The sequence below is a fragment of the Pseudophryne corroboree genome, chromosome 8, assembly GCF_028390025.1.
Source record: "Pseudophryne corroboree isolate aPseCor3 chromosome 8, aPseCor3.hap2, whole genome shotgun sequence".
NCBI lineage: Eukaryota > Metazoa > Chordata > Amphibia > Anura > Myobatrachidae > Pseudophryne > Pseudophryne corroboree.
Genome location: NC_086451.1, coordinates 484,121,630 through 484,148,370, shown reverse-complemented (window position 1 = coordinate 484,148,370; position 26,741 = coordinate 484,121,630). Strand labels below are relative to the sequence as shown.

Genomic DNA, 26,741 nt, shown 5'->3' with positions numbered 1-26,741 from the left:
GAGGACACTGCACCAGTGCTGGGGACATCTCTGAGGGGCTGACATGGGGACAGAGTACACTGCACTGATGCTGAAGACGTCTCTGAGGGGCTGACATAGGAACAGAGGACACTGCACTGATGCTGGAGACGTCTCTGAGGGGCTGACATGGGGACAGAGTACACTGCACCAGTGCTGGGGACATCTCTGAGGGGCTGACATGGGGACAGAGTACACTGCACTGATGCTGGAGACGTCTCTGAGGGGCTGACATTGGGGACAGAGTACACTGCACTGATGCTGGAGACGTCTCTGAGGGGCTGACATGGGGACAGAGGACACTGCACCAGTGCTGGGGACTTCTCTGAGGGACTGACATTGGTGACAGAGTACACTGCACTGATGCTGGAGACACCTCTGAGGGGCTGACATGGGGACAGAGGACACTGCACTGATGCTGGAGACGTCTCTGAGGGGCTGACATGGGGACAGAGGACACTGCACTGATGCTGTAGACGTCTCTGAGGGGCTGGCATGGGGACAGAGTACACTGCACCAGTGCTGGGGACATCTCTGAGGGGCTGACATGGGGACAGAGTACACTGCACTGATGCTGGAGACGTCTCTGAGGGGCTGACATGGGGACATAGAACACTGCACTAATGCTGGAGACGTCTCTGAGGGGCTGACATGGGGACAGAGAACACTACACCAGTGCTGGGGACATCTCTGAGGGGCTGACATGGGGACAGAGTACACTGCACTGATGCTGGAGACACCTCTGAGGGGCTGACATGGGGACAGAGTACACTGCACTGATGCTGGGGACACCTCTGAGGGGCTGACATGGGGACAGAGTACACTGCACTGATGCTGGAGACGTCTCTGAGGGGATGACATGGGGACAGAGTGCACTGCACTGATGCTGGGGACGTCTCTGAGTAGCTGACATGGGGACAGAGTACACTGCACTGATGCTGGGGACGCCTCTGAGGGGCTGACAAGGGGACAGAGTACACTGCACTGATGCTGGAGACGTCTCTGAGGGGATGACATGGGGACAGAGTACACTGCACTGATGCTGGGGACACCTCTGAGGGGCTGACATGGGGACAGAGTATACTGCACTGATGCTGGGGAGATCTCTGAGGGGCTGACATGGGGACAGAGTACACTGCACTGATGCTGGAGACGTCTCTGAGGGGCTGGCATGGGGACAGAGGACACTGCACCAGTGCTGGGGACATCTCTGAGGGGCTGACATGGGGACAGAGTACACTGCACTGATGCTGTAGACGTCTCTGAGGGGCTGACATAGGGACAGAGGACACTGCACTGATGCTGGAGACGTCTCTGAGGGGCTGACATGGGGACAGAGTACACTGCACCAGTGCTGGGGACATCTCTGAGGGGCTGACATGGGGACAGAGTACACTGTACTGATGCTGGAGACGTCTCTGAGGGGCTGACATTGGGGACAGAGTACACTGCACTGATGCTGGAGACGTCTCTGAGGGGCTGACATGGGGACAGAGGACACTGCACTGATGCTGTAGACGTCTCTGAGGGGCTGACATGGGGACAGAGTACACTGCACCAGTGCTGGGGACATCTCTGAGGGACTGACATTGGGGACAGAGTACACTGAACTGATGCTGGAGACGTCTCTGAGGGGCTGACATAGGGACAGAGGACACTGCACTGATGCTGGAGACGTCTCTGAGGGGCTGACATGGGGACAGAGTACACTGCACCAGTGCTGGGGACATCTCTGAGGGGCTGACATGGGGACAGAGTACAGTGCATTGATGCTGGATGCGTCTCTGAGGGGCTGACATGGGGACATAGAACACTGCACTGATGCTGGAGACGTCTCTGAGGGGCTGACATGGGGACAGAGGACACTGCACCAGTGCTGGGGACATCTCTGAGGGGCTGACATGGGGACAGAGGACACTGCACTGATGCTGGAGACGTCTCTGAGGGGCTGACATGGGGACAGAGTACACTGCACCAGTGCTGGGGACATCTCTGAGGGGCTGACATGGGGACAGAGTACAGTGCATTGATGCTGGATGCGTCTCTGAGGGGCTGACATGGGGACATAGAACACTGCACTGATGCTGGAGACGTCTCTGAGGGGCTGACATGGGGACAGAGGACACTGCACCAGTGCTGGGGACATCTCTGAGGGGCTGACATGGGGACAGAGTACACTGCACTGATGCTGGGGACACCTCTGAGGGGCTGACATGGGGACAGAGAACACTGCACTGATGCTGGAGACGTCTCTGAGGGGATGACATGGGGACAGAGTACACTGCACTGATGCTGGGGACACCTCTGAGGGGCTGACATGGGGACAGAGTACACTGCACTGATGCTGGAGACGTCTCTGAGGGGATGACATGGGGACAGAGTGCACTGCACTGATGCTGGGGACGTCTCTGAGTAGCTGACATGGGGACAGAGTACACTGCACTGATGCTAGGGACGCCTCTGAGGGGCTGACAAGGGGACAGAGTACACTGCACTGATGCTGGGGACACCTCTGAGGGGCTGACATGGGGACAGAGTATACTGCACTGATGCTGGGGAGATCTCTGAGGGGCTGACATGGGGACAGAGGACACTGCACCAGTGCTGGGGACATCTCTGAGGGGCTGACATGGGGACAGAGTACACTGCACTGATGCTGGAGACGTCTCTGAGGGGCTGACATTGGGGACAGAGTACACTGCACTGATGCTGGAGACGTCTCTGAGGGGCTGACATGGGGACAGAGTACACTGCACTGATGCTGTAGACGTCTCTGAGGGGCTGACATGGGGACAGAATACACTGCACCAGTGCTGGGGACATCTCTGAGGGACTGACATTGGGGACAGAGTACACTGCACTGATGCTGGAGACACCTCTGAGGGGCTGACATGGGGACAGAGGACACTGCACTGATGCTGGAGACGTCTCTGAGGGGCTGACATGGGGACAGAGGACACTGCACTGATGCTGGAGACGTCTCTGAGGGGTTGACATGGGGACAGAGTACACTGCACCAGTGCTGGGGACATCTCTGAGGGGCTGACATGGGGACAGAGTACACTGCACTGATGCTGGAGACACCTCTGAGGGGCTGACATGGGGACAGAGTATACTGCACTGATGCTGGAGACGTCTCTGAGTAGCTGACATGGGGACAGAGTACACTGCATTGATGCTGGAGACGTCTCTGAGGGATGACATGGGGACAGAGTACACTGCACTGATGCTGGAGACGTCTCTGAGGGGATGACATGGGGACAGAGTACACTGCACTGATGCTGGAGACACCTCTGAGGGGCTGACATGGGGACAGAGTACACTGCACTGATGCTGGGGACACCTCTGAGGGGCTGACATGGGGACAGAGTACACTGCACTAATGCTGGAGACGTCTCTGAGGGGCTGACATGGGGACAGAGTGCACTGCACTGATGCTGGGGACGTCTCTGAGTAGCTGACATGGGGACAGAGTACACTGCACTGATGCTGGAGACGTCTCTGAGGGGATGACATGGGGACAGAGTGCACTGCACTGATGCTGGGGACGTCTCTGAGTAGCTGACATGGGGACAGAGTACACTGCATTGATGCTGGAGACGTCTCTGAGGGGCTGACATGGGGACAGAGTACACTGCACTGATGCTGGAGACGTCTCTGAGGGGATGACATGGGGACAGAGTACACTGCACTGATGCTGGAGACACCCCTGAGTAGCTGACATGGGGACAGAGTACACTGCATTGATGCTGGAGACGTCTCTGAGGGGCTGACATGGGGACAGAGTACACTGCACTGATGCTGGAGACGTCTCTGAGGGGATGACATGGGGACAGAGTACACTGCACTGACGCTGGAGACACCTCTGAGGGGCTGACATGGGGACAGAGTACACTGCACTGATGCTGGGGACACCTCTGAGGGGCTGACATGGGGACAGAGTACACTGCACTGATGCTGGAGACGTCTCTGAGGGGATGACATGGGGACAGAGTGCACTGCACTGATGCTGGGGACGCCTCTGAGGGGCTGACAAGGGGACAGAGTACACTGCACTGATGCTGGAGACGTCTCTGAGGGGATGACATGGGGACAGAGTGCACTGCACTGATGCTGGGGACGTCTCTGAGTAGCTGACATGGGGACAGAGTACACTGCACTGATGCTGGGGACGCCTCTGAGGGGCTGACATGGGGACAGAGTACACTGCACTGATGCTGGAGACGTCTCTGAGGGGATGACATGGGGACAGAGGACACTGCACTGATGCTGGGGACGCCTCTGAGGGGCTGACAAGGGGACAGAGTACACTGCACTGATGCTGGAGACACCTCTGAGGGGCTGACATGGGGACAGAGTACACTGCACTGATGCTGGGGACACCTCTGAGGGGCTGGCATGGGGACAGAGTACAATGCACTGATGCTGCAGACGTCTCTGAGGGGCTGACATGGGAACAGAGTACACTGCACTGATGCTGGGGAGATCTCTAAGGGGCTGACATGGGGACAGAGGACACTGCACCAGTGCTGGGGACATCTCTGAGGGACTGACAGGGGGACAGAGTACACTGCACTGATGCTGGAGACGTCTCTGAGGGGCTGACATGGGGACAGAGGACACTGCACTGATGCTGGAGACGTCTCTGAGGGGCTGACATGAGGACAGAGTACACTGCACTGATGCTGGAGACGTCTCTGAGGGGCTGACATGGGGACAGAGGACACTGCACTGATGCTGGAGACGTCTCTGAGGGGCTGACATGGGGACAGAGTACACTGCACTGATGCTGGGGAGATCTCTAAGGGGCTGACATGGGGACAGAGGACACTGCACCAGTGCTGGGGACATCTCTGAGGGGCTGACATGGGGACAGAGTACACTGCACTGATGCTGGAGACGTCTCTGAGGGGCTGACATGGGGACAGAGGACACTGCACTGATGCTGGAGACGTCTCTGAGGGGCTGACATAGGGACAGAGGACACTGAACTGATGCTGGAGACGTCTCTTAGGGGCTGACATTGGGGACAGAGAACACTGCACCAGTGCTGGGAACGTCTCTGAGGGGCTAACATGGGGACATAGAACACTGCACCAGTGCTGGTGACGTCTCTGAGGGGCTGACATTGGGACAGAGTACTTCACTGATGTTGGAGGCACCTCTGAGGGGCTGACATGGGGACAGAGTACACTGCACTGATGCTGGAGACACCTCTAAGGGGCTGACATGGGGACAGAGGACACTGCACTGATGCTGGGGACACCTCTGAGGGGCTGACATGGGGACAGAGTACATTGCACTGATGCTGGAGACACCTCTGAGGGGCTGACATGTGGACAGAGTACACTGCACTGATGCTGGAGACGTCTCTAAGGGGCTGACATGGGGACAGAGTACACTGCACTGATGCTGGGGAGATCTCTGAGGGGCTGACATGGGGACCGAGGACTGCACCAGTGCTGGGGACATCTCTGAGGGGCTGACATGTGGACAGAGTACACTGCACTGATGCTGGAGACGTCTCTGAGGGGCTGACATGGGAACAGAGAACACTGCACCAGTGCTGGAGACGTCTCTGAGGGGCGGACATTGGGACATAGAACACTGCACCAGTGCTGCGGACATCTCTGAGGGGCTGACATGGGGACAGAGTACACTGCACTGATGCTGGGGACGCCTCTGAGGGGCTGACATGGGGACAGAGTATACTGCACTGATGCTGGGGAGATCTCTGAGGGGCTGACATAGGGACAGAGGACACTGCACTGATGCTGGAGACGTCTCTGAGGGGCTGACATAGGGACAGAGGACACTGCACTGATGCTGGAGACGTCTCTGAGGGGCTGACATGGGGACAGAGTACACTGCACTGATGCTGGAGACGTCTCTGAGGGGCTGACATAGGGACAGAGGACACTGCACTGATGCTGGAGACGTCTCTGAGGGGCTGACATGGGGACAGAGTACACTGCACCAGTGCTGGGGACATCTCTGAGGGGCTGACATGGGGACAGAGGACACTGCACTGATGCTGGAGACGTCTCTGAGGGGCTGACATTGGGGACAGAGTACACTGCACTGATGCTGGAGACGTCTCTGAGGGGCTGATATGGGGACAGAGGACACTGCACTGATGCTGTAGACGTCTCTGAGGGGCTGACATGGGGACAGAGTACACTGCACTGAGGCTGGAGACGTCTCTGAGGGGCTGACATAGGGACAGAGGACACTGCACTGATGCTGGAGACGTCTCTGAGGGGCTGACATGGGGACAGAGTACACTGCACCAGTGCTGGGGACATCTCTGAGGGGCTGACATGGGGACAGAGTACACTGCACTGATGCTGGAGACGTCTCTGAGGGGCTGACATTGGGGACAGAGTACACTGCACTGATGCTGGAGACGTCTCTGAGGGGCTGACATGGGGACAGAGGACACTGCACTGATGCTGTAGACGGCTCTGAGGGGCTGACATGGGGACAGAGTACACTGCACCAGTGCTGGGGACATCTCTGAGGGACTGACATTGGGGACAGAGTACACTGAACTGATGCTGGAGACGTCTCTGAGGGGATGACATGGGGACATAGAACACTGCACTAATGCTGGAGACGTCTCTGAGGGGCTGACATGGGGACAGAGTACACTGCACTGATGCTGGGGACACCTCTGAGGGGCTGACATGGGGACAGAGTACACTGCACTGATGCTGGAGACGTCTCTGAGGGGCAGACATAGGGACAGAGGACACTGCACTGATGCTGGAGACGTCTCTGAGGGGCTGACATGGGGACAGAGTACACTGCACTGATGCTGGGGACACCTCTGAGGGGCTGACATGGGGACAGAGTACACTGCACTGATGCTGGAGACGTCTTTGAGGGGCTGACATGGGGACAGAGGACACTGCACTGATGCTGGAGACGTCTCTGAGGGGCAGACATAGGGACAGAGGACACTGCACTGATGCTGGAGACGTCTCTGAGGGGCTGACATGGGGACAGAGGACACTGCACCAGTGCTGGAGACATCTCTGAGGGGCTGACATGGGGACAGAGGACACTGCACTGATGCTGGGGACGTCTCTGAGGGGCTGACATGGGGACAGAGTACACTGCACTGATGCTGGAGACGTCTCTGAGGGGCTGACATAGGGACAGAGGACACTGCACTGATGCTGGAGACGTCTCTGAGGGGCTGACATGGGGACAGAGTACACTGAACCAGTGCTGGGGACATCTCTGAGGGGCTGACATGGGGACAGAGTACACTGCACTGATGCTGGAGATGTCTCTGAGGGGCTGACATTGGGGACAGAGTATACTGCACTGATGCTGGAGGCGTCTCTGAGGGGCTGACATGGGGACAGAGGACACTGCACTGATGCTGGAGACGTCTCTGAGGGGCTGACATGGGGACAGAGTACACTGCACCAGTGCTGGGGACATCTCTGAGGGGCTGACATGGGGACAGAGTACACTGCACTGATGCTGGAGACACCTCTGAGGGGCTGACATGGGGACAGAGTATACTGCACTGATGCTGGAGACGTCTCTGAGTAGCTGACATGGGGACAGAGTACACTGCATTGATGCTGGAGACGTCTCTGAGGGATGACATGGGGACAGAGTACACTGCACTGATGCTGGAGACGTCTCTGAGGGGATGACATGGGGACAGAGTACACTGCACTGATGCTGGAGACACCTCTGAGGGGCTGACATGGGGACAGAGTACACTGCACTGATGCTGGGGACACCTCTGAGGGGCTGACATGGGGACAGAGGACACTGCACTGATGCTGGAGACGTCTCTGAGGGGATGACATGGGGACAGAGTGCACTGCACTGATGCTGGGGACGTCTCTGAGTAGCTGACATGGGGACAGAGTACACTGCATTGATGCTGGAGACGTCTCTGAGGGGCTGACATGGGGACAGAGTACACTGCACTGATGCTGGAGACGTCTCTGAGGGGATGACATGGGGACAGAGTACACTGCACTGATGCTGGAGACACCTCTGAGTAGCTGACATGGGGACAGAGTACACTGCATTGATGCTGGAGACGTCTCTGAGGGGCTGACATGGGGACAGAGTACACTGCACTGATGCTGGAGACGTCTCTGAGGGGATGACATGGGGACAGAGTACACTGCACTGACGCTGGAGACACCTCTGAGGGGCTGACATGGGGACAGAGTACACTGCACTGATGCTGGGGACACCTCTGAGGGGCTGACATGGGGACAGAGTACACTGCACTGATGCTGGAGACGTCTCTGAGGGGATGACATGGGGACAGAGTGCACTGCACTGATGCTGGGGACGCCTCTGAGGGGCTGACAAGGGGACAGAGTACACTGCACTGATGCTGGAGACGTCTCTGAGGGGATGACATGGGGACAGAGTGCACTGCACTGATGCTGGGGACGTCTCTGAGTAGCTGACATGGGGACAGAGTACACTGCACTGATGCTGGGGACGCCTCTGAGGGGCTGACATGGGGACAGAGTACACTGCACTGATGCTGGAGACGTCTCTGAGGGGATGACATGGGGACAGAGTACACTGCACTCATGCTGGGGACGCCTCTGAGGGGCTGACAAGGGGACAGAGTACACTGCACTGATGCTGGAGACACCTCTGAGGGGCTGACATGGGGACAGAGTACACTGCACTGATGCTGGGGACACCTCTGAGGGGCTGGCATGGGGACAGAGTACACTGCACTGATGCTGCAGACGTCTCTGAGGGGCTGACATGGGAACAGAGTACACTGCACTGATGCTGGGGAGATCTCTAAGGGGCTGACATGGGGACAGAGGACACTGCACCAGTGCTGGGGACATCTCTGAGGGACTGACAGGGGGACAGAGTACACTGCACTGATGCTGGAGACGTCTCTGAGGGGCTGACATGGGGACAGAGGACACTGCACTGATGCTGGAGACGTCTCTGAGGGGCTGACATGAGGACAGAGTACACTGCACTGATGCTGGAGACGTCTCTGAGGGGCTGACATGGGGACAGAGGACACTGCACTGATGCTGGAGACGTCTCTGAGGGGCTGACATGGGGACAGAGTACACTGCACTGATGCTGGGGAGATCTCTAAGGGGCTGACATGGGGACAGAGGACACTGCACCAGTGCTGGGGACATCTCTGAGGGGCTGACATGGGGACAGAGTACACTGCACTGATGCTGGAGACGTCTCTGAGGGGCTGACATGGGGACAGATGACACTGCACTGATGCTGGAGACGTCTCTGAGGGGCTGACATAGGGACAGAGGACACTGAACTGATGCTGGAGACGTCTCTTAGGGGCTGACATTGGGGACAGAGAACACTGCACCAGTGCTGGGAACGTCTCTGAGGGGCTAACATGGGGACATAGAACACTGCACCAGTGCTGGTGACGTCTCTGAGGGGCTGACATGGGGACAGAGTACTTCACTGATGTTGGAGGCACCTCTGAGGGGCTGACATGGGGACAGAGTACACTGCACTAATGCTGGAGACACCTCTGAGGGGCTGACATGGGGACAGAGGACACTGCACTGATGCTGGGGACACCTCTGAGGGGCTGACATGGGGACAGAGTACATTGCACTGATGCTGGAGACACCTCTGAGGTGCTGACATGTGGACAGAGTACACTGCACTGATGCTGGAGACGTCTCTAAGGGGCTGACATGGGGACAGAGTACACTGCACTGATGCTGGGGAGATCTCTGAGGGGCTGACATGGGGACCGAGGACTGCACCAGTGCTGGGGACATCTCTGAGGGGCTGACATGTGGACAGAGTACACTGCACTGATGCTGGAGACGTCTCTGAGGGGCTGACATGGGGACAGAGGACACTGCACTGATGCTGGAGACGTCTCTGAGGGGCAGACATAGGGACAGAGGACACTGCACTGATGCTGGAGACGTCTCTGAGGGGCTGACATGGGAACAGAGAACACTGCACCAGTGCTGGAGACGTCTCTGAGGGGCGGACATTGGGACATAGAACACTGCACCAGTGCTGCGGACATCTCTGAGGGGCTGACATGGGGACAGAGTACACTGCACTGATGCTGGGGACGCCTCTGAGGGGCTGACATGGGCACAGAGTATACTGCACTGATGCTGGGGAGATCTCTGAGGGGCTGACATAGGGACAGAGGACACTGCACTGATGCTGGAGACGTCTCTGAGGGGCTGACATAGGGACAGAGGACACTGCACTGATGCTGGAGACGTCTCTGAGGGGCTGACATGGGGACAGAGTACACTGCACTGATGCTGGAGACGTCTCTGAGGGGCTGACATAGGGACAGAGGACACTGCACTGATGCTGGAGACGTCTCTGAGGGGCTGACATGGGGACAGAGTACACTGCACCAGTGCTGGGGACATCTCTGAGGGGCTGACATGGGGACAGAGGACACTGCACTGATGCTGGAGACGTCTCTGAGGGGCTGACATTGGGGACAGAGTACACTGCACTGATGCTGGAGACGTCTCTGAGGGGCTGACATGGGGACAGAGGACACTGCACTGATGCTGTAGACGTCTCTGAGGGGCTGACATGGGGACAGAGTACACTGCACTGAGGCTGGAGACGTCTCTGAGGGGCTGACATAGGGACAGAGGACACTGCACTGATGCTGGAGACGTCTCTGAGGGGCTGACATGGGGACAGAGTACACTGCACTGATGCTGGAGACGTCTCTGAGGGGCTGACATTGGGGACAGAGTACACTGCACTGATGCTGGAGACGTCTCTGAGGGGCTGACATGGGGACAGAGGACACTGCACTGATGCTGTAGACGGCTCTGAGGGGCTGACATGGGGACAGAGTACACTGCACCAGTGCTGGGGACATCTCTGAGGGACTGACATTGGGGACAGAGTACACTGAACTGATGCTGGAGACGTCTCTGAGGGGCTGACATGGGGACAGAGTACACTGCACTGATGCTGGGGACACCTCTGAGGGGCTGACATGGGGACAGAGTACACTGCACTGATGCTGGAGACGTCTCTGAGGGGCAGACATAGGGACAGAGGACACTGCACTGATGCTGGAGACGTCTCTGAGGGGCTGACATGGGGACAGAGTACACTGCACTGATGCTGGGGACACCTCTGAGGGGCTGACATGGGGACAGAGTACACTGCACTGATGCTGGAGATGTCTCTGAGGGGCTGACATGGGGACAGAGGACACTGCACTGATGCTGGAGACGTCTCTGAGGGGCAGACATAGGGACAGAGGACACTGTACTGATGCTGGAGACGTCTCTGAGGGGCTGACATGGGGACAGAGGACACTGCACCAGTGCTGGAGACATCTCTGAGGGGCTGACATGGGGACAGAGGACACTGCACTGATGCTGGGGACGTCTCTGAGGGGCTGACATGGGGACAGAGTACACTGCACTGATGCTGGAGACGTCTCTGAGGGGCTGACATAGGGACAGAGGACACTGCACTGATGCTGGAGACGTCTCTGAGGGGCTGACATGGGGACAGAGTACACTGAACCAGTGCTGGGGACATCTCTGAGGGGCTGACATGGGGACAGAGTACACTGCACTGATGCTGGAGATGTCTCTGAGGGGCTGACATTGGGGACAGAGTACACTGCACTGATGCTGGAGGCGTCTCTGAGGGGCTGACATGGGGACAGAGGACACTGCACTGATGCTGTAGACGTCTCTAAGGGGCTGACATGGGGATAGAGTACACTGCACCAGTGCTGGGGACATCTCTGAGGGACTGACATTGGGGACAGAGTACACTGAACTGATGCTTAAGACACCTCTGAGGGGCTGACATGGGGACAGAGTACACTGCACTGATGCTGGGGACACCTCTGAGGGGCTGGCACGGGGACAGAGTACACTGCACTGATGCTGGAGACGTCTCTGAGGGGATGACATGGGGACAGAGTACACTGCACTGATGCTGGGGACGTCTCTGAGTAGCTGACATGGGGACAGAGTACACTGCACTGATGCTGGGGACGCCTCTGAGGGGCTGACAAGGGGACAGAGTACACTGCACTGATGCTGGAGACGTCTCTGAGGGGATGACATGGGGACAGAGTACACTGCACTGATGCTGGGGACACCTCTGAGGGGCTGACATGGGGACAGAGTATACTGCACTGATGCTGGGGAGATCTCTGAGGGGCTGACATGGGGACAGAGGACACTGCACCAGTGCTGGGGACATCTCTGAGGGGCTGACATGGGGACAGAGTACACTGCACTGATGCTGGAGACATCTCTGAGGGGCTGACATAGGGACAGAGGACACTGCACTGATGCTGGAGACGTCTCTGAGGGGCTGACATGGGGACAGAGTACACTGCACCAGTGCTGGGGACAACTCTGAGGGGCTGACATGGGGACAGAGTACACTGCACTGATGCTGGAGACGTCTCTGAGGGGCTGACTTTGGGGACAGAGTACACTGCACTGATGCTGGAGACGTCTCTGAGGGGCTGACATGGGGACAGAGGACACTGCACTGATGCTGTAGACGTCTCTGAGGGGCTGACATGGGGACAGAATACACTGCACCAGTGCTGGGGACATCTCTGAGGGACTGACATTGGGGACAAAGTACACTGCACTGATGCTGGAGACACCTCTGAGGGGCTGACATGGGGACAGAGTACACTGCACCAGTGCTGGGGACATCTCTGAGGGGCTGACATGGGGACAGAGTACACTGCACTGATGCTGGAGACGTCTCTGAGGGGCTGACATTGGGGACAGAGTACACTGCACTGATGCTGGAGACGTCTCTGAGGGGCTGACATGGGGACAGAGGACACTGCACTGATGCTGTAGACGTCTCTGAGGGGCTGACATGGGGACAGAATACACTGCACCAGTGCTGGGGACATCTCTGAGGGACTGACATTGGGGACAGAGTACACTGCACTGATGCTGGAGACACCTCTGAGGGGCTGACATAGGGACAGAGGACACTGCACTGATGCTGGAGACGTCTCTGAGGGGCTGACATGGGGACAGAGGACACTGCACCAGTGCTGGAGACATCTCTGAGGGGCTGACATGGGGACAGAGTACACTGCACTGATGCTGGAGACGTCTCTGAGGGGCTGACATGGGGACAGAGTACACTGCATTGATGCTGGAGACGTCTCTGAGGGGCTGACATGGGGACAGAGTACACTGCACTGATGCTGGGGACACCTCTGAGGGGCTGACATGGGGACAGAGTACACTGCACTGATGCTGGAGACGTCTCTGAGGGGATGACATGGGGACAGAGTACACTGCACTGATGCTGGGGACACCTCTGAGGGGCTGACATGGGGACAGAGTATACTGCACTGATGCTGGGGAGATCTCTGAGGGGCTGACATGGGGACAGAGGACACTGCACCAGTGCTGGGGACATCTCTGAGGGGCTGACATGGGGACAGAGTACACTGCACTGATGCTGGAGACGTCTCTGAGGGGCTGACATAGGGACAGAGGACACTGCACTGATGCTGGAGACGTCTCTGAGGGGCTGACATGGGGACAGAGTACACTGCACCAGTGCTGGGGACATCGCTGAGGGGCTGACATGGGGACAGAGTACACTGCACTGATGCTGGAGACGTCTCTGAGGGGCTGACATTGGGGACAGAGTACACTGCACTGATGCTGGAGACGTCTCTGAGGGGCTGACATTGGGGACAGAGTACACTGCACTGATGCTGGAGACGTCTCTGAGGGACTGACATTGGGGACAGAGTACACTGCACTGATGCTGGAGACACCTCTGAGGGGCTGACATGGGGACAGAGGACACTGCACTGATGCTGGAGACGTCTCTGAGGGGCTGACATGGGGACAGAGGACACTGCACTGATGCTGGAGACGTCTCTGAGGGGCTGGCATGGGGACAGAGTACACTGCACCAGTGCTGGGGACATCTCTGAGGGGCTGACATGGGGACAGAGTACACTGCACTGATGCTGGAGACGTCTCTGAGGGGCTGACATGGGGACATAGAACACTGCACTAATGCTGGAGACGTCTCTGAGGGGCTGACATGGGGACAGAGGACACTACACCAGTGCTGGGGACATCTCTGAGGGGCTGACATGGGGACAGAGTACACTGCACTGATGCTGGAGACACCTCTGAGGGGCTGACATGGGGACAGAGTACTCTGCACTGATGTTGGGGACACCTCTGAGGGGCTGACATGGGGACAGAGTACACTGCATTGATGCTGGAGACGTCTCTGAGGGGATGACATGGGGACAGTGTACACTGCACTGATGCTGGAGACGTCTCTGAGGGGCTGACATTGGGGACAGAGTACACTGCACTGATGCTGGAGACGTCTCTGAGGGGCTGACATTGGGGACAGAGTACACTGCACTGATGCTGGAGACGTCTCTGAGGGACTGACATTGGGGACAGAGTACACTGCACTGATGCTGGAGACACCTCTGAGGGGCTGACATGGGGACAGAGGACACTGCACTGATGCTGGAGACGTCTCTGAGGGGCTGACATGGGGACAGAGGACACTGCACTGATGCTGGAGACGTCTCTGAGGGGCTGGCATGGGGACAGAGTACACTGCACCAGTGCTGGGGACATCTCTGAGGGGCTGACATGGGGACAGAGTACACTGCACTGATGCTGGAGACGTCTCTGAGGGGCTGACATGGGGACATAGAACACTGCACTAATGCTGGAGACGTCTCTGAGGGGCTGACATGGGGACAGAGGACACTACACCAGTGCTGGGGACATCTCTGAGGGGCTGACATGGGGACAGAGTACACTGCACTGATGCTGGAGACACCTCTGAGGGGCTGACATGGGGACAGAGTACTCTGCACTGATGCTGGGGACACCTCTGAGGGGCTGACATGGGGACAGAGTACACTGCATTGATGCTGGAGACGTCTCTGAGGGGATGACATGGGGACAGAGTGCACTGCACTGATGCTGGGGACGTCTCTGAGTAGCTGAAATGGGGACAGAGTACACTGCACTGATGCTGGGGACGCCTCTGAGGGGCTGACAAGGGGACAGAGTACACTGCACTGATGCTGGAGACGTCTCTGAGGGGATGACATGGGGACAGAGTACACTGCACTGATGCTGGGGACACCTCTGAGGGGCTGACATGGGGACAGAGTATACTGCACTGATGCTGGGGAGATCTCTGAGGGGCTGACATGGGGACAGAGGACACTGCACCAGTGCTGGGGACATCTCTGAGGGGCTGACATGGGGACAGAGTACACTGCACTGATGCTGGAGACGTCTCTGAGGGGCTGACATAGGGACAGAGGACACTGCACTGATGCTGGAGACGTCTCTGAGGGGCTGACATGGGGACAGAGTACACTGCACCAGTGCTGGGGACATCTCTGAGGGGCTGACATGGGGACAGAGTACACTGCACTGATGCTGGAGACGTCTCTGAGGGGCTGACATTGGGGACAGAGTACACTGCACTGATGCTGGAGACGTCTCTGAGGGGCTGACATGGGGACAGAGGACACTGCACTGATGCTGTAGACGTCTCTGAGGGGCTGACATGGGGACAGAGTACACTGCACCAGTGCTGGGGACATCTCTGAGGGACTGACATTGGGGACAGAGTACACTGAACTGATGCTGGAGACGTCTCTGAGGGGCTGACATAGGGACAGAGGACACTGCACTGATGCTGGAGACGTCTCTGAGGGGCTGACATGGGGACAGAGTACACTGCACCAGTGCTGGGGACATCTCTGAGGGGCTGACATGGGGACAGAGTACAGTGCATTGATGCTGGATACGTCTCTGAGGGGCTGACATGGGGACATAGAACACTGCACTGATGCTGGAGACGTCTCTGAGGGGCTGACATGGGGACAGAGGACACTGCACCAGTGCTGGGGACATCTCTGAGGGGCTGACATGGGGACAGAGTACACTGCACTGATGCTGGGGACACCTCTGAGGGGCTGACATGGGGACAGAGTACACTGCACTGATGCTGGAGACGTCTCTGAGGGGATGACATGGGGACAGAGTACACTGCACTGATGCTGGGGACACCTCTGAGGGGCTGACATGGGGACAGAGTACACTGCACTGATGCTGGAGACGTCTCTGAGGGGATGACATGGGGACAGAGTGCACTGCACTGATGCTGGGGACGTCTCTGAGTAGCTGACATGGGGACAGAGTACACTGCACTGATGCTAGGGACGCCTCTGAGGGGCTGACAAGGGGACAGAGTACACTGCACTGATGCTGGGGACACCTCTGAGGGGCTGACATGGGGACAGAGTATACTGCACTGATGCTGGGGAGATCTCTGAGGGGCTGACATGGGGACAGAGGACACTGCACCAGTGCTGGGGACATCTCTGAGGGGCTGACATGGGGACAGAGTACACTGCACTGATGCTGGAGACGTCTCTGAGGGGCTGACATTGGGGACAGAGTACACTGCACTGATGCTGGAGACGTCTCTGAGGGGCTGACATGGGGACAGAGTACACTGCACTGATGCTGTAGACGTCTCTGAGGGGCTGACATGGGGACAGAATACACTGCACCAGTGCTGGGGACATCTCTGAGGGACTGACATTGGGGACAGAGTACACTGCACTGATGCTGGAGACACCTCTGAGGGGCTGACATGGGGACAGAGGACACTGCACTGATGCTGGAGACGTCTCTGAGGGGCTGACATGGGGACAGAGGACACTACACCAGTGCTGGGGACATCTCTGAGGGGCTGACATGGGGACAGAGTACACTGCACTGATGCTGGAGACGTCTCTGAGGGGATGACATGGGGACAGAGTGCACTGCACTGATGCTGGGGACGTCTCTGAGTAGCTGACATGGGGACAGAGTACACTGCACCAGTGCTGGGGACATCTCTGAGGGACTTACATTGGGGACAGAGTACACTGAACTGATGCTGGAGACGTCTCTGAGGGGCTGACATAGGGACAGAGGACACTGCACTGATGCTGGAGACGTCTCTGAGGGGCTGACATGGGGACAGAGTACACTGCACCAGTGCTGGGGACATCTCTGAGGGGCTGACATGGGGACAGAGTACACTGCACTGATGCTGGAGACACCTCTGAGGGGCTGACATGGGGACAGAGTACACTGCACTGATGCTGGAGACGTCTCTGAGGGGATGACATGGGGACAGAGTACACTGCACTGATGCTGGAGACACCTCTGAGGGGCTGACATGGGGACAGAGTACACTGCACTGATGCTGGGGACACCTCTGAGGGGCTGACATGGGGACAGAGTACACTGCACTGATGCTGGAGACGTCTCTGAGGGGCTGACATTGGGGACAGAGTACACTGCACTGATGCTGGAGACGTCTCTGAGGGGCTGACATGGGGACAGAGTACACTGCACTAATGCTGTAGACGTCTCTGAGGGGCTGACATGGGGACAGAATACACTGCACCAGTGCTGGGGACATCTCTGAGGGACTGACATTGGGGACAGAGTACACTGCACTGATGCTGGAGACACCTCTGAGGGGCTGACATTGGGACAGAGTACACTGCACTGATGCTGGAGACACCTCTGAGGGGCTGACATGGGGACAGAGTACACTGCACTGATGCTGGAGACGTCTCTGAGGGGATGACATGGGGACAGAGTGCACTGCACTGATGCTGGGGACGTCTCTGAGTAGCTGACATGGGGACAGAGTACACTGCACTGATGCTGGAGACGTCTCTGAGGGGCTGACATGGGGACAGAGGACACTGCACTGATGCTGGAGACGTCTCTGAGGGGCTGACATGGGGACAGAGTGCACTGCACTGATGCTAGGGACGTCTCTGAGTAGCTGACATGGGGACAGAGTACACTGCACTGATGCTGGAGACGTCTCTGAGGGGCTGACATGGGGACAGAGGACACTGCACTGATGCTGGAGACGTCTCTGAGGGGCTGACATGGGGACAGAGTGCACTGCACTGATGCTGGGGACGTCTCTGAGTAGCTGACATGGGGACAGAGTACACTGCACTGATGCTGGAGACGTCTCTGAGGGGCTGACATAGGGACAGAGGACACTGCACTGATGCTGGAGACGTCTCTGAGGGGCTGACATGGGACAGAGTGCACTGCACTGATGCTGGGGACGTCTCTGAGTAGCTGACATGGGGACAGAGTACACTGCACTGATGCTGGAGACGTCTCTGAGGGGCTGACATGGGGACAGAGTACACTGCATTGATGCTGGGGACGTCTCTGAGTAGCTGACATGGGGACAGAGTACACTGCACTGATGCTGGAGACGTCTCTGAGGGGATGACATGGGGACAGAGTACACTGCACTGATGCTGGAGACGTCTCTGAGGGGCTGACATGGGGACAGAGTGCACTGCACTGATGCTGGGGACGTCTCTGAGTAGCTGACATGGGGACAGAGTACACTGCACTGATGCTGGAGACGTCTCTGAGGGGCTGACATGGGGACAGAGGACACTGCACCAGTGCTGGGGACATCTCTGAGGGGCTGACATGGGGACAGAGTACACTGCACTGATGCTGGAGACGTCTCTGAGGGGATGACATGGGGACAGAGTACACTGCACTGATGCTGGAGACACCTCTGAGTAGCTGACATGGGGACAGAGTACACTGCATTGATGCTGGAGACGTCTCTGAGGGGCTGACATGGGGACAGAGTACACTGCACTGATGCTGGAGACGTCTCTGAGGGGATGACATGGGGACAGAGTACACTGCACTGATGCTGGAGACACCTCTGAGGGGCTGACATGGGGACAGAGTACACTGCACTGATGCTGGGGACACCTCTGAGGGGCTGACATGGGGACAGAGTACACTGCACTGATGCTGGAGACGTCTCTGAGGGGATGACATGGGGACAGAGTACACTGCACTGATGCTGGGGACGCCTCTGAGGGGCTGACAAGGGGACAGAGTACACTGCACTGATGCTGCAGACGTCTCCCTGTAGTGGGAATGTTCTGCGGCAGAGCAGTCAGACCTGCGCCTCTCTCCCTCTCAGGCAGAACAGGCCGCGTCCCGGCTGCTGGAACCAGTCTCTTAGCTCTCAGTACATTGGACACAGACAGGGGCTGAGCACTAACCAGGGATTACAGCCGTTAAACAACACAATGATATTTGTTTTTATTGCCAGTGTACAGAGGCTTCTGGACGGCATTCATCATCCTCGCTGTGGCTGCCAGTCTGGTGGGGGGGCTTCTGTTGGTGTGCGCTGTCCCCTTCGCGGCCGCCCAGCTCTATAAAGTAGGCGGTGGATTCCTCATCACTTCTGGTAAGATGCCAAGTCCGGTAATTAGATACACTGATGCCGTGCGTGCCAAATCCTGTGTCTGAAGGGAAAGATCATTGCAAGAGCAAAGCTGATTTATGGCGACCGCTTCCAGAAACCGCCGCCCTATGTATGTGGGGGGTTCTGATATTTATGTTTGCGTATTTCTGTTATAAAAGGGGCATTATAATTTTTTCCCTCCAGTCATACGGTGGAAAACTTATCGCAGATTATCGCGACTATGTGTGTGGGCTCCTGGCACGGGACCCCTAAGGTATACATGTCAGTGTGGGGGCAGCTAGGCTGGGTACACACATTGCGACTCTGACGCCTGATAGTATTGCGACCGGAAAATGACCGCTATTGGCGCAAGACGACAACAGGTCCCAGTGAGACTACGTAGCCTGATTACAGGTGGGATGCATCACGCAGCGCAAATACATCGCAATTTATCCGGCCCCCATTCGTCTGCATGCGCTACTGTCCTTTCCGGCCAGGACTGCTGCTCCGATATACAGCTGCTCCAGGGAGGAAAAGACTTCTGGGTTTATGTACTGGGGGCCCAAGTGCGCAGGCGCAGTCCGCGCAGCCATTGGATCCCTGTCTGGGGTGTTTTTTTTGCAAAAAGAAGCTCATAGTCTTGTCTACATGGCTACTGCTATGTTGGTGCAATAAATGCCCCTAGATGCTGATCTCTGTGTTGAGTGGCACACAAACCCCCGGCGACGTGGCACGGCAGTGGTAAGGGTAGCCTGGACAGGCAGCCGCGATACAGCGCATGTGTAACCCAGCTCACCGCCACCTGTGTGCCCACTGGGAGTGGAACCGCACAGGCGTCCAATTCTAGATTCAATAAAAAATATGAAATACCTTTTTTATTTTAAGTAAAAAACAAATAATAATAATAATAATAATAATAATAATAATAATAATAATAATATAATAATTTTCCCGGGGGGGGGGGCACCGCAGCTAAGGCCATCCTAGGATGTGTAGGTTCTTGGGGGACAGCTCCCCATGATACATAGGCTTCCGCATGCAGCATAGAATGGCCCCGGTAGTTAGCGATACGCTGCCCTTACATGGGGGGCTTCGTGTACTGTAGAGGGGCAAAAGCACTAAACATTGCACCAATAAAAATAGTTTTCTAAAGATTTATTTTTCATTTTGTTAAATTGCCCCTTATGTGACTTACATCATTCTCACGGGTGTCCTTATCCATGCAGCGAGGAACCTTTTCTGGTACTGGAACAGTGTTCTAATGAATTAACGGCCCCTTAATGCAGACGGGTATTATTTTATTTGGCAGCTTCCCGCTGGACGGAGGCCAGAGGAGATCACTTTGCTAATTTTCCGCTCAGCAGACAATGTGCGGTCTTACAGTAGGAGGAATAGATGCGCTGCAGAGGGCTCCTTCCAAGACAGTCTGCGCAGCAACAAGAAACATAGGGGGTCATTCCGAGTTGATCGCTCGCTAGCTAGTTTTAGCAGCCGTGCAAACGCTATGCCGCCGCCCACTGGGAGTGTATTTTAGCTTAGCAGAAGTGTGAACGCCTGTGCAGCCGAGCTCTGCAAAAACAGTTTGTGCAGTTTCTGAACCTACTCATCGCTTGCGATCACTTCAGCCTATTCCTGTACGGATATGACGTCATACACCCGCCCAGCGAACGCCCAGCCATGCCTGCGTTTTTTCAGACACGCCTGCGTTTTTGCAAACCCTCCCTGAAAACGGTCAATTGACACCCAGAAACGCCCCCTTCCTGTCAATCTTCTTGCGACTGTCAGTGCGAAGAAAAACTTTGCTAGAACCTGAGCACAACCACAAAGGGCTTTGTACCCGTACGTCGCGCATTCGCATTGCGGGGCAAACGCATGCGCATAAATGCCATTTTTTCACCTGATCGCTGCGCTGCGAAAATCGGCAGCGAGCGATCAACTCGGAATGACCCCCATAAACTGTTATAACCCGAATGCAATCAAAATGTAATAATATATAAACAAGCACCGAGATCTTATATAATATATTATAAAGGCTCAAGACCTGTTAAATATATTGAATAGAATTTTTGGGTTAATGTCTTTTATGGCCTAGTGTGTCCCAGTGTATACTGGGGGAATAGAGGCACAGAGAGACACAATAGGTGCGTTGTACATTACCCATAAGGCTGTTTTACATATAACTTTGATTGGAAACTAAATTCAGGAAGATTGAGGGGGGGGGGGTGTCGCACTCTGCCAAAATGGCGTGTCTAGCTCCACACAGGGGGCGTGTCCATGTTTATATGCTTGTGGGATATTTCTATATAACATTAGTAAGAATACATTTCTGTAAATTTAGCAATTATTGGTAGTACTGGATTTCTTGTTTGCAGCTATAGTATTTGCTGTAATATTTCTTTTCATCTAGCTGAGCACAATGGCCCTCATTCCGAGTTGTTTGCTCGCTAGCAAATTTTAGCAGTATTGCACACGCTAAGCCGCCGCCCTCTGGGAGTGTATCTTCGCTTAGCAGAATTGCGAACGAAAGATTAGCAGAATTGCGAATAGAAATTTCTTAGCAGTTTCTGAGTAGCTCGAGACTTACTCCTACACTGCGATCAGCTCAGCCCGTTTCGTTCCTGGTTTGACGTCACAAACACACCCAGCGTTCGCCCAGCCACTCCCCCGTTTCTCCAGCCACTCCCGCGTTTTTCTCTGACACGCCTGCATTTTTTCACACACTCCCATAAAACGGTCAGTTTCCGCCCAGAAACACCCACTTCCTGTCAATCACACTCCGATCAGCAGAACGATGAAAAAACCTCGTTAGGCCGTGAGTAAAAGACCAAACTTTTGTGCGAATTTACTTGGCGCAGGCGCACTGCAAACATTGCGCAATTTGCGACTAATCGCTCCGTAGCGAAAAAAAATAACGAGCGAACAACTCGGAATGAGGGCCACTATACATAATAAATGTGATGCCTATACAATAAATTCCGTATGCAATTTGACTTTGTGTGAATTCATCCTGAAGCTTACTGTGTATGTTTTTGTGTGTTAGATGTTATTTTACTGTGAACACTGGATTGCCTGCACCTTGTAAGCCCTACCTATATTTATTGTTTGTGCTGTTTTCCGTACAGTTACAGTATACTGCAAATCACATAAACACATTGGTTTAATTAAAAGTGTAAACTGTGTCCGTAATGGACACAGACACTTTAATTAAACCAATGTGTTTAAATACTACTAATAAGAACTCTTACCCTCAATCACAGCTCACAATAGAACAACCAAGCATTAGGAGCAGACACTATGGATCACTACACACACAGCAGAGATAAGAAGACACATTGGGCTCGGGTCCAACAACAGGGTCTCCTAAGCAGCTACATCAATCACAGTGACTGCAGCAAATCAATGTCCTTGCCCAGAAACCCCTTTGTGGCCCCCCTGAAGGCTGAGTTGAGCTGTAGTGAAGAATTCAGGGTTTCTGATTTACAGTGCGGGACAGCAGGAGATTACACACTGAAAGGGGAGCCACTATGCATTTTCATCGCTTCACCCTATATACCAAAGGGTTAAAAATTCTTATCACTGCAAACATTCTTTTAATGTAAGAATAGCATGGGATCTAGACAATATGGTAGGCCGATAATATCAAGGTCGACCCCATATTGTCGACGTGCATTCGGCTGACACTGACAAAAGGTCAGCAGGTTCAAATGGTCGACATGGCAATAATGAACACATGTTTTTGGACTTTTTCCATCCTTGACTATCCATGTCACAAATCATAACCTTTAGTAACCTTATGACGCGCGGAGCAGAGCGAGATACCACGCCTGAAGCGTGGCAAGCGGACATGTTTCTACAAATGGTGGTCCCAGATGGAAAAACTATCCACACTAACCCCAAAAATGCCACACACAAAAATGTGTCGACCCTTTTTGGTGTCGACCATTTCCATGTTGACCTTTTGCTCCAGACATTTTGTGCGTGTCGTCCTTTTGTCAATGTCGACTTAATGCATGTCTGCCACATGGGGTCGACCTAATGACTGTGGTTGTAAGTATTGTAGATCTTGTATACCACACCGGGATAGCGAGACCCAGACCTAACAATGCAGGGATTACTAGCGGTAAGAATATAAGATACAGATGCCGCCACGCTCACTGTGTCTACGACTAGGCACGGGCGCGCCTCATTTGCCACAATGCGCACATACGCTGGCGTGAGCATGCATCTTAATCATGCCCGCGCCCATTAACATTGTATTGAGTGTCAAAAGCCACAGTCCGGCGCGGCATGGGTGCGACTAGGCGCTAAAGGAGTGCCCGTGCGTCCACTTCATAGCCATAATGAGCACGGCTACATCTGTATCAAAATAGAAAAATGGACAGGACTTACGCCTACGAGTGTAGTACGGTATGCCGGCGCTCGGGCTCCCGGCGACCAGCATACCGGCGCCGGGAGCCTGACCGCCGGCATACCGACAGCGTGGCGAGCGCAAAGGAGCCCCTTGCGGGCACGGTGACGCGCTACGCGCGCCACACTATTTTATTCTCCCTCCAGGGGGGTCATGGACCCCCACGAGGGAGAATATTTGTCGGTATGCCGGGTGTCGGGATTCCGGCGCCGGTATACTGTGCGCCTGGATACCGACATTCGGCATACAGAAGACCACCCACGCCTACGCCCTTGATTCTCTCTTCTGACGGGGACCTGATGTGGTAAGTTATACATTATATATTGTTACATTTATTCAGACGTGGGTGTGGTTTGGGTGATCCGATACGGTAACAGACCTAGCGACATACTGTATTCAATTAGGCACGGGGGAAAACTCAGAGTTTCACACCCAGAGCTATTCAATTATTCTGCATTTTCCACACACGGTAAATCCTCGGGAAACCCGCGGTAACCCATAGATCCCATGTATAAATGCTGGACTCTATGGGGTTCGCTGCGCGTTAAATCCCAGAGGGTGCATTTTAATGCAGATTTTCTCTTGCAGCTCCCCTGGCTGGGAGGAAAAGTGCACCCTGGGGGCTTAGGGGGGGATTCAGACCTGATCGCACACAGGCATTTTTTTGCAGTGCTGCAATCAGGTAGGTGCCGCCTACAAGGGGAGGGGGTAGTCGCTGTGCAGGGGTGCGATCGCTTGTGCAGGGAGCTGCACAGCTCAGGACTTACTCTTCCAGTGCTATGGTCCGGCCTGGAGCTGACGTCAGGAACCCTCCCTTGAAACGGCTGGACACGCCTGCGTTCGCCCGGACACTCCTTAAAAACGGTCAGTTTCCACCAATAAACGGTTTCTTCCTGTCAATCTTCTTGTGATCGCCGGTGCGATCGATTTCTTCGTTGGATCTGTCGCTGTCCGTCGATCCGCGTCGCCGGCGGCATGCGCATTGCAGAGCATACGCATGCACAGTTCAGGCCCGATCGCAGCGCTGCAAAAAAAGCTAGTGTGCGATTGGGTCTGAATGACCCCCTTAAGCGCACGGGGGAGCCGACAATTAGCTGAGGGTTAAACCTTGCAGGCTGACTGGATATGCCCCCACGTGGTAGGTGAAAGCTATACATTATACTGTATAATAAGTTCCATTTATCCAGACGTACGTAGGTGTGGGGTGGTGGGGGACTGGATGTCAGTTATAGACGAGTGGTAAGTGACAGTTGTACACAGACTTACCTACTCTCCCGGAAGCTGCGGGAGGCTCCCGTTTTTTGGGGTAGCCCCCTGCACCCCCGGAAGAGAAGGCAGGTTTCCCGCATCCTGCTTCATCCTAGTGATGCGGGCAGGATGGAGGGATATTCTCCTGAGTTCGCGGATCCGTGGAGTGGGGAAGGGGTTAAAATTACGCGAATCGCGTCCTTTTAGCCCCGCCCCCTTCCAGCGGACACACAAAACGCAATGTTTTCCGGATGTGCGGGCGGGGCTTGATGATGTCACTGCCCTCCCCTGCTCCTTGAAGTCTCTTGCATCGTCTTCTCTCCAGGCTTTTCCCAGAGAGGAGACATTCAAGGTAGGTAAATATGGTCATACATTATATAATAAGTTACATTTACCCAGACATAGGTGTGTGTAGGGAGGGGGGGCTGGATGATGGTAAGTGACCAAGTGGTAAGTGAATGTTTTCATTATACAATTAGTTACATTTATGGTGGCGTGTGAGGGTCCCGGGGTCGGGATTTTGCATACTACCCCCCCATCCCCCCCGGCCCCTCCGCCTCAGCCGCTAACGCGAATGACTGTGTAACACGTTCAGTGACAGAAATTCTCATCTGCTTTCAGGCGTGCTGCTCGCCCTTCTCATCGCCCTCTTCACCCTCTGGAAGGAGTTTGCCGCTGACCTTGAGAAGTATATCTTGTTAGAAAGAAGCCAGAAGTGTTTCCCAGACACCCACGTCCGCGTGTATTACGGATGGTCGTTCCTGTTCGCGGCCGTTGGGGCACCCCTGGTGCTTCTCTCCGGCCTCCTGTTTCTTTGTATCAGCCGGAGCATTCATGTAGAAGAGAAATAAATAACAACTGGAAGATCACAAATGGAAATTCCTTATTGTAGATGCGGGCACAAAGCAATTCACAGAGAACGAACATTTTATGTCTATATTCATAAGCAACCAACTGTGAGGAGCTGATTAAGAGTTAGGCAGAGGCGACATAAAATAAGTCCTGGTAGGATAGAAGCCTCGTATCAGGGTAGAATAAATAACGCGGCGCCGGCGCGAGGCCGAGACGCAGATCTCTTATGTTCTCCATGGAGATAAGTGCTGTGTGATGTATTCCTGACATGCTGCAGAATTCTGCACTTCCAATAAAGTGTCACAAAACAACACAACTGACTGGAGAGTGTGGAGTGATGTCCCGGCAAATACACTGGCTACAGGGCTGGATTAAACCTTAGGGGTGCCCGGGGCACTTTGGGTAGGGGGCCCCCCGGTGGAAGGTGGGGGGGTGTATATTAGATTGTGCATACCTCCCAACATGTCTAATTCCAGGAGGGACAAAATGCTCTCTACCTGGACTTCCCTCTTACTATATGATTGGTGTCACCTGCGTTGAACTATTTAATTGATAAGAAAGATGTTTCACCACAGGTGATTGCAATCATAAATGAAGAAGGAAGTCCAGGTAGAAAGCATTTTGTCCTCCTGGAATGGGTCATGGTGGGAGGTATAGATTGTCTATATTACATTTAAACCAATGCTGTATATTAGTTTTAAACTTATAGTTTAATAACGCCTGGGTACTGTTTATACACTTTATTAAAAGACAACTATTTTATAACATTTTCTTGAAGTGGAACAAACACAACTTAACCTTAAAATACATTATTTTATTTTTCTATTTGTATGTTGTCATATGGAAGAATAGCAGCATCCTCTGTACTACTTAC

At 54.9% G+C, this 26,741-nt stretch overlaps 1 protein-coding gene across 2 annotated transcripts in view; it reads left to right on the top strand.

The window, feature by feature from the left end:
* Positions 1-26,183, top strand: part of LOC134947986 (transmembrane protein 182-like) — an 82,602-nt gene extending 56,419 nt beyond the window's left edge. Inside the window, exons 4-5 of one of the 2 annotated variants that reach the window (XM_063935763.1) lie at positions 19,225-19,362; positions 25,637-26,183. In XM_063935763.1, coding sequence (XP_063791833.1) covers positions 19,225-19,362; positions 25,637-25,866 — 368 coding nt within the window. In that variant the 3' untranslated portion in view covers positions 25,867-26,183. The remainder of the gene's footprint in view (positions 1-19,224; positions 19,363-25,636) is intronic. The other variant, XM_063935762.1, reaches the window with a different exon arrangement.
* The last annotated feature ends 558 nt before the right edge of the window (positions 26,184-26,741 follow it).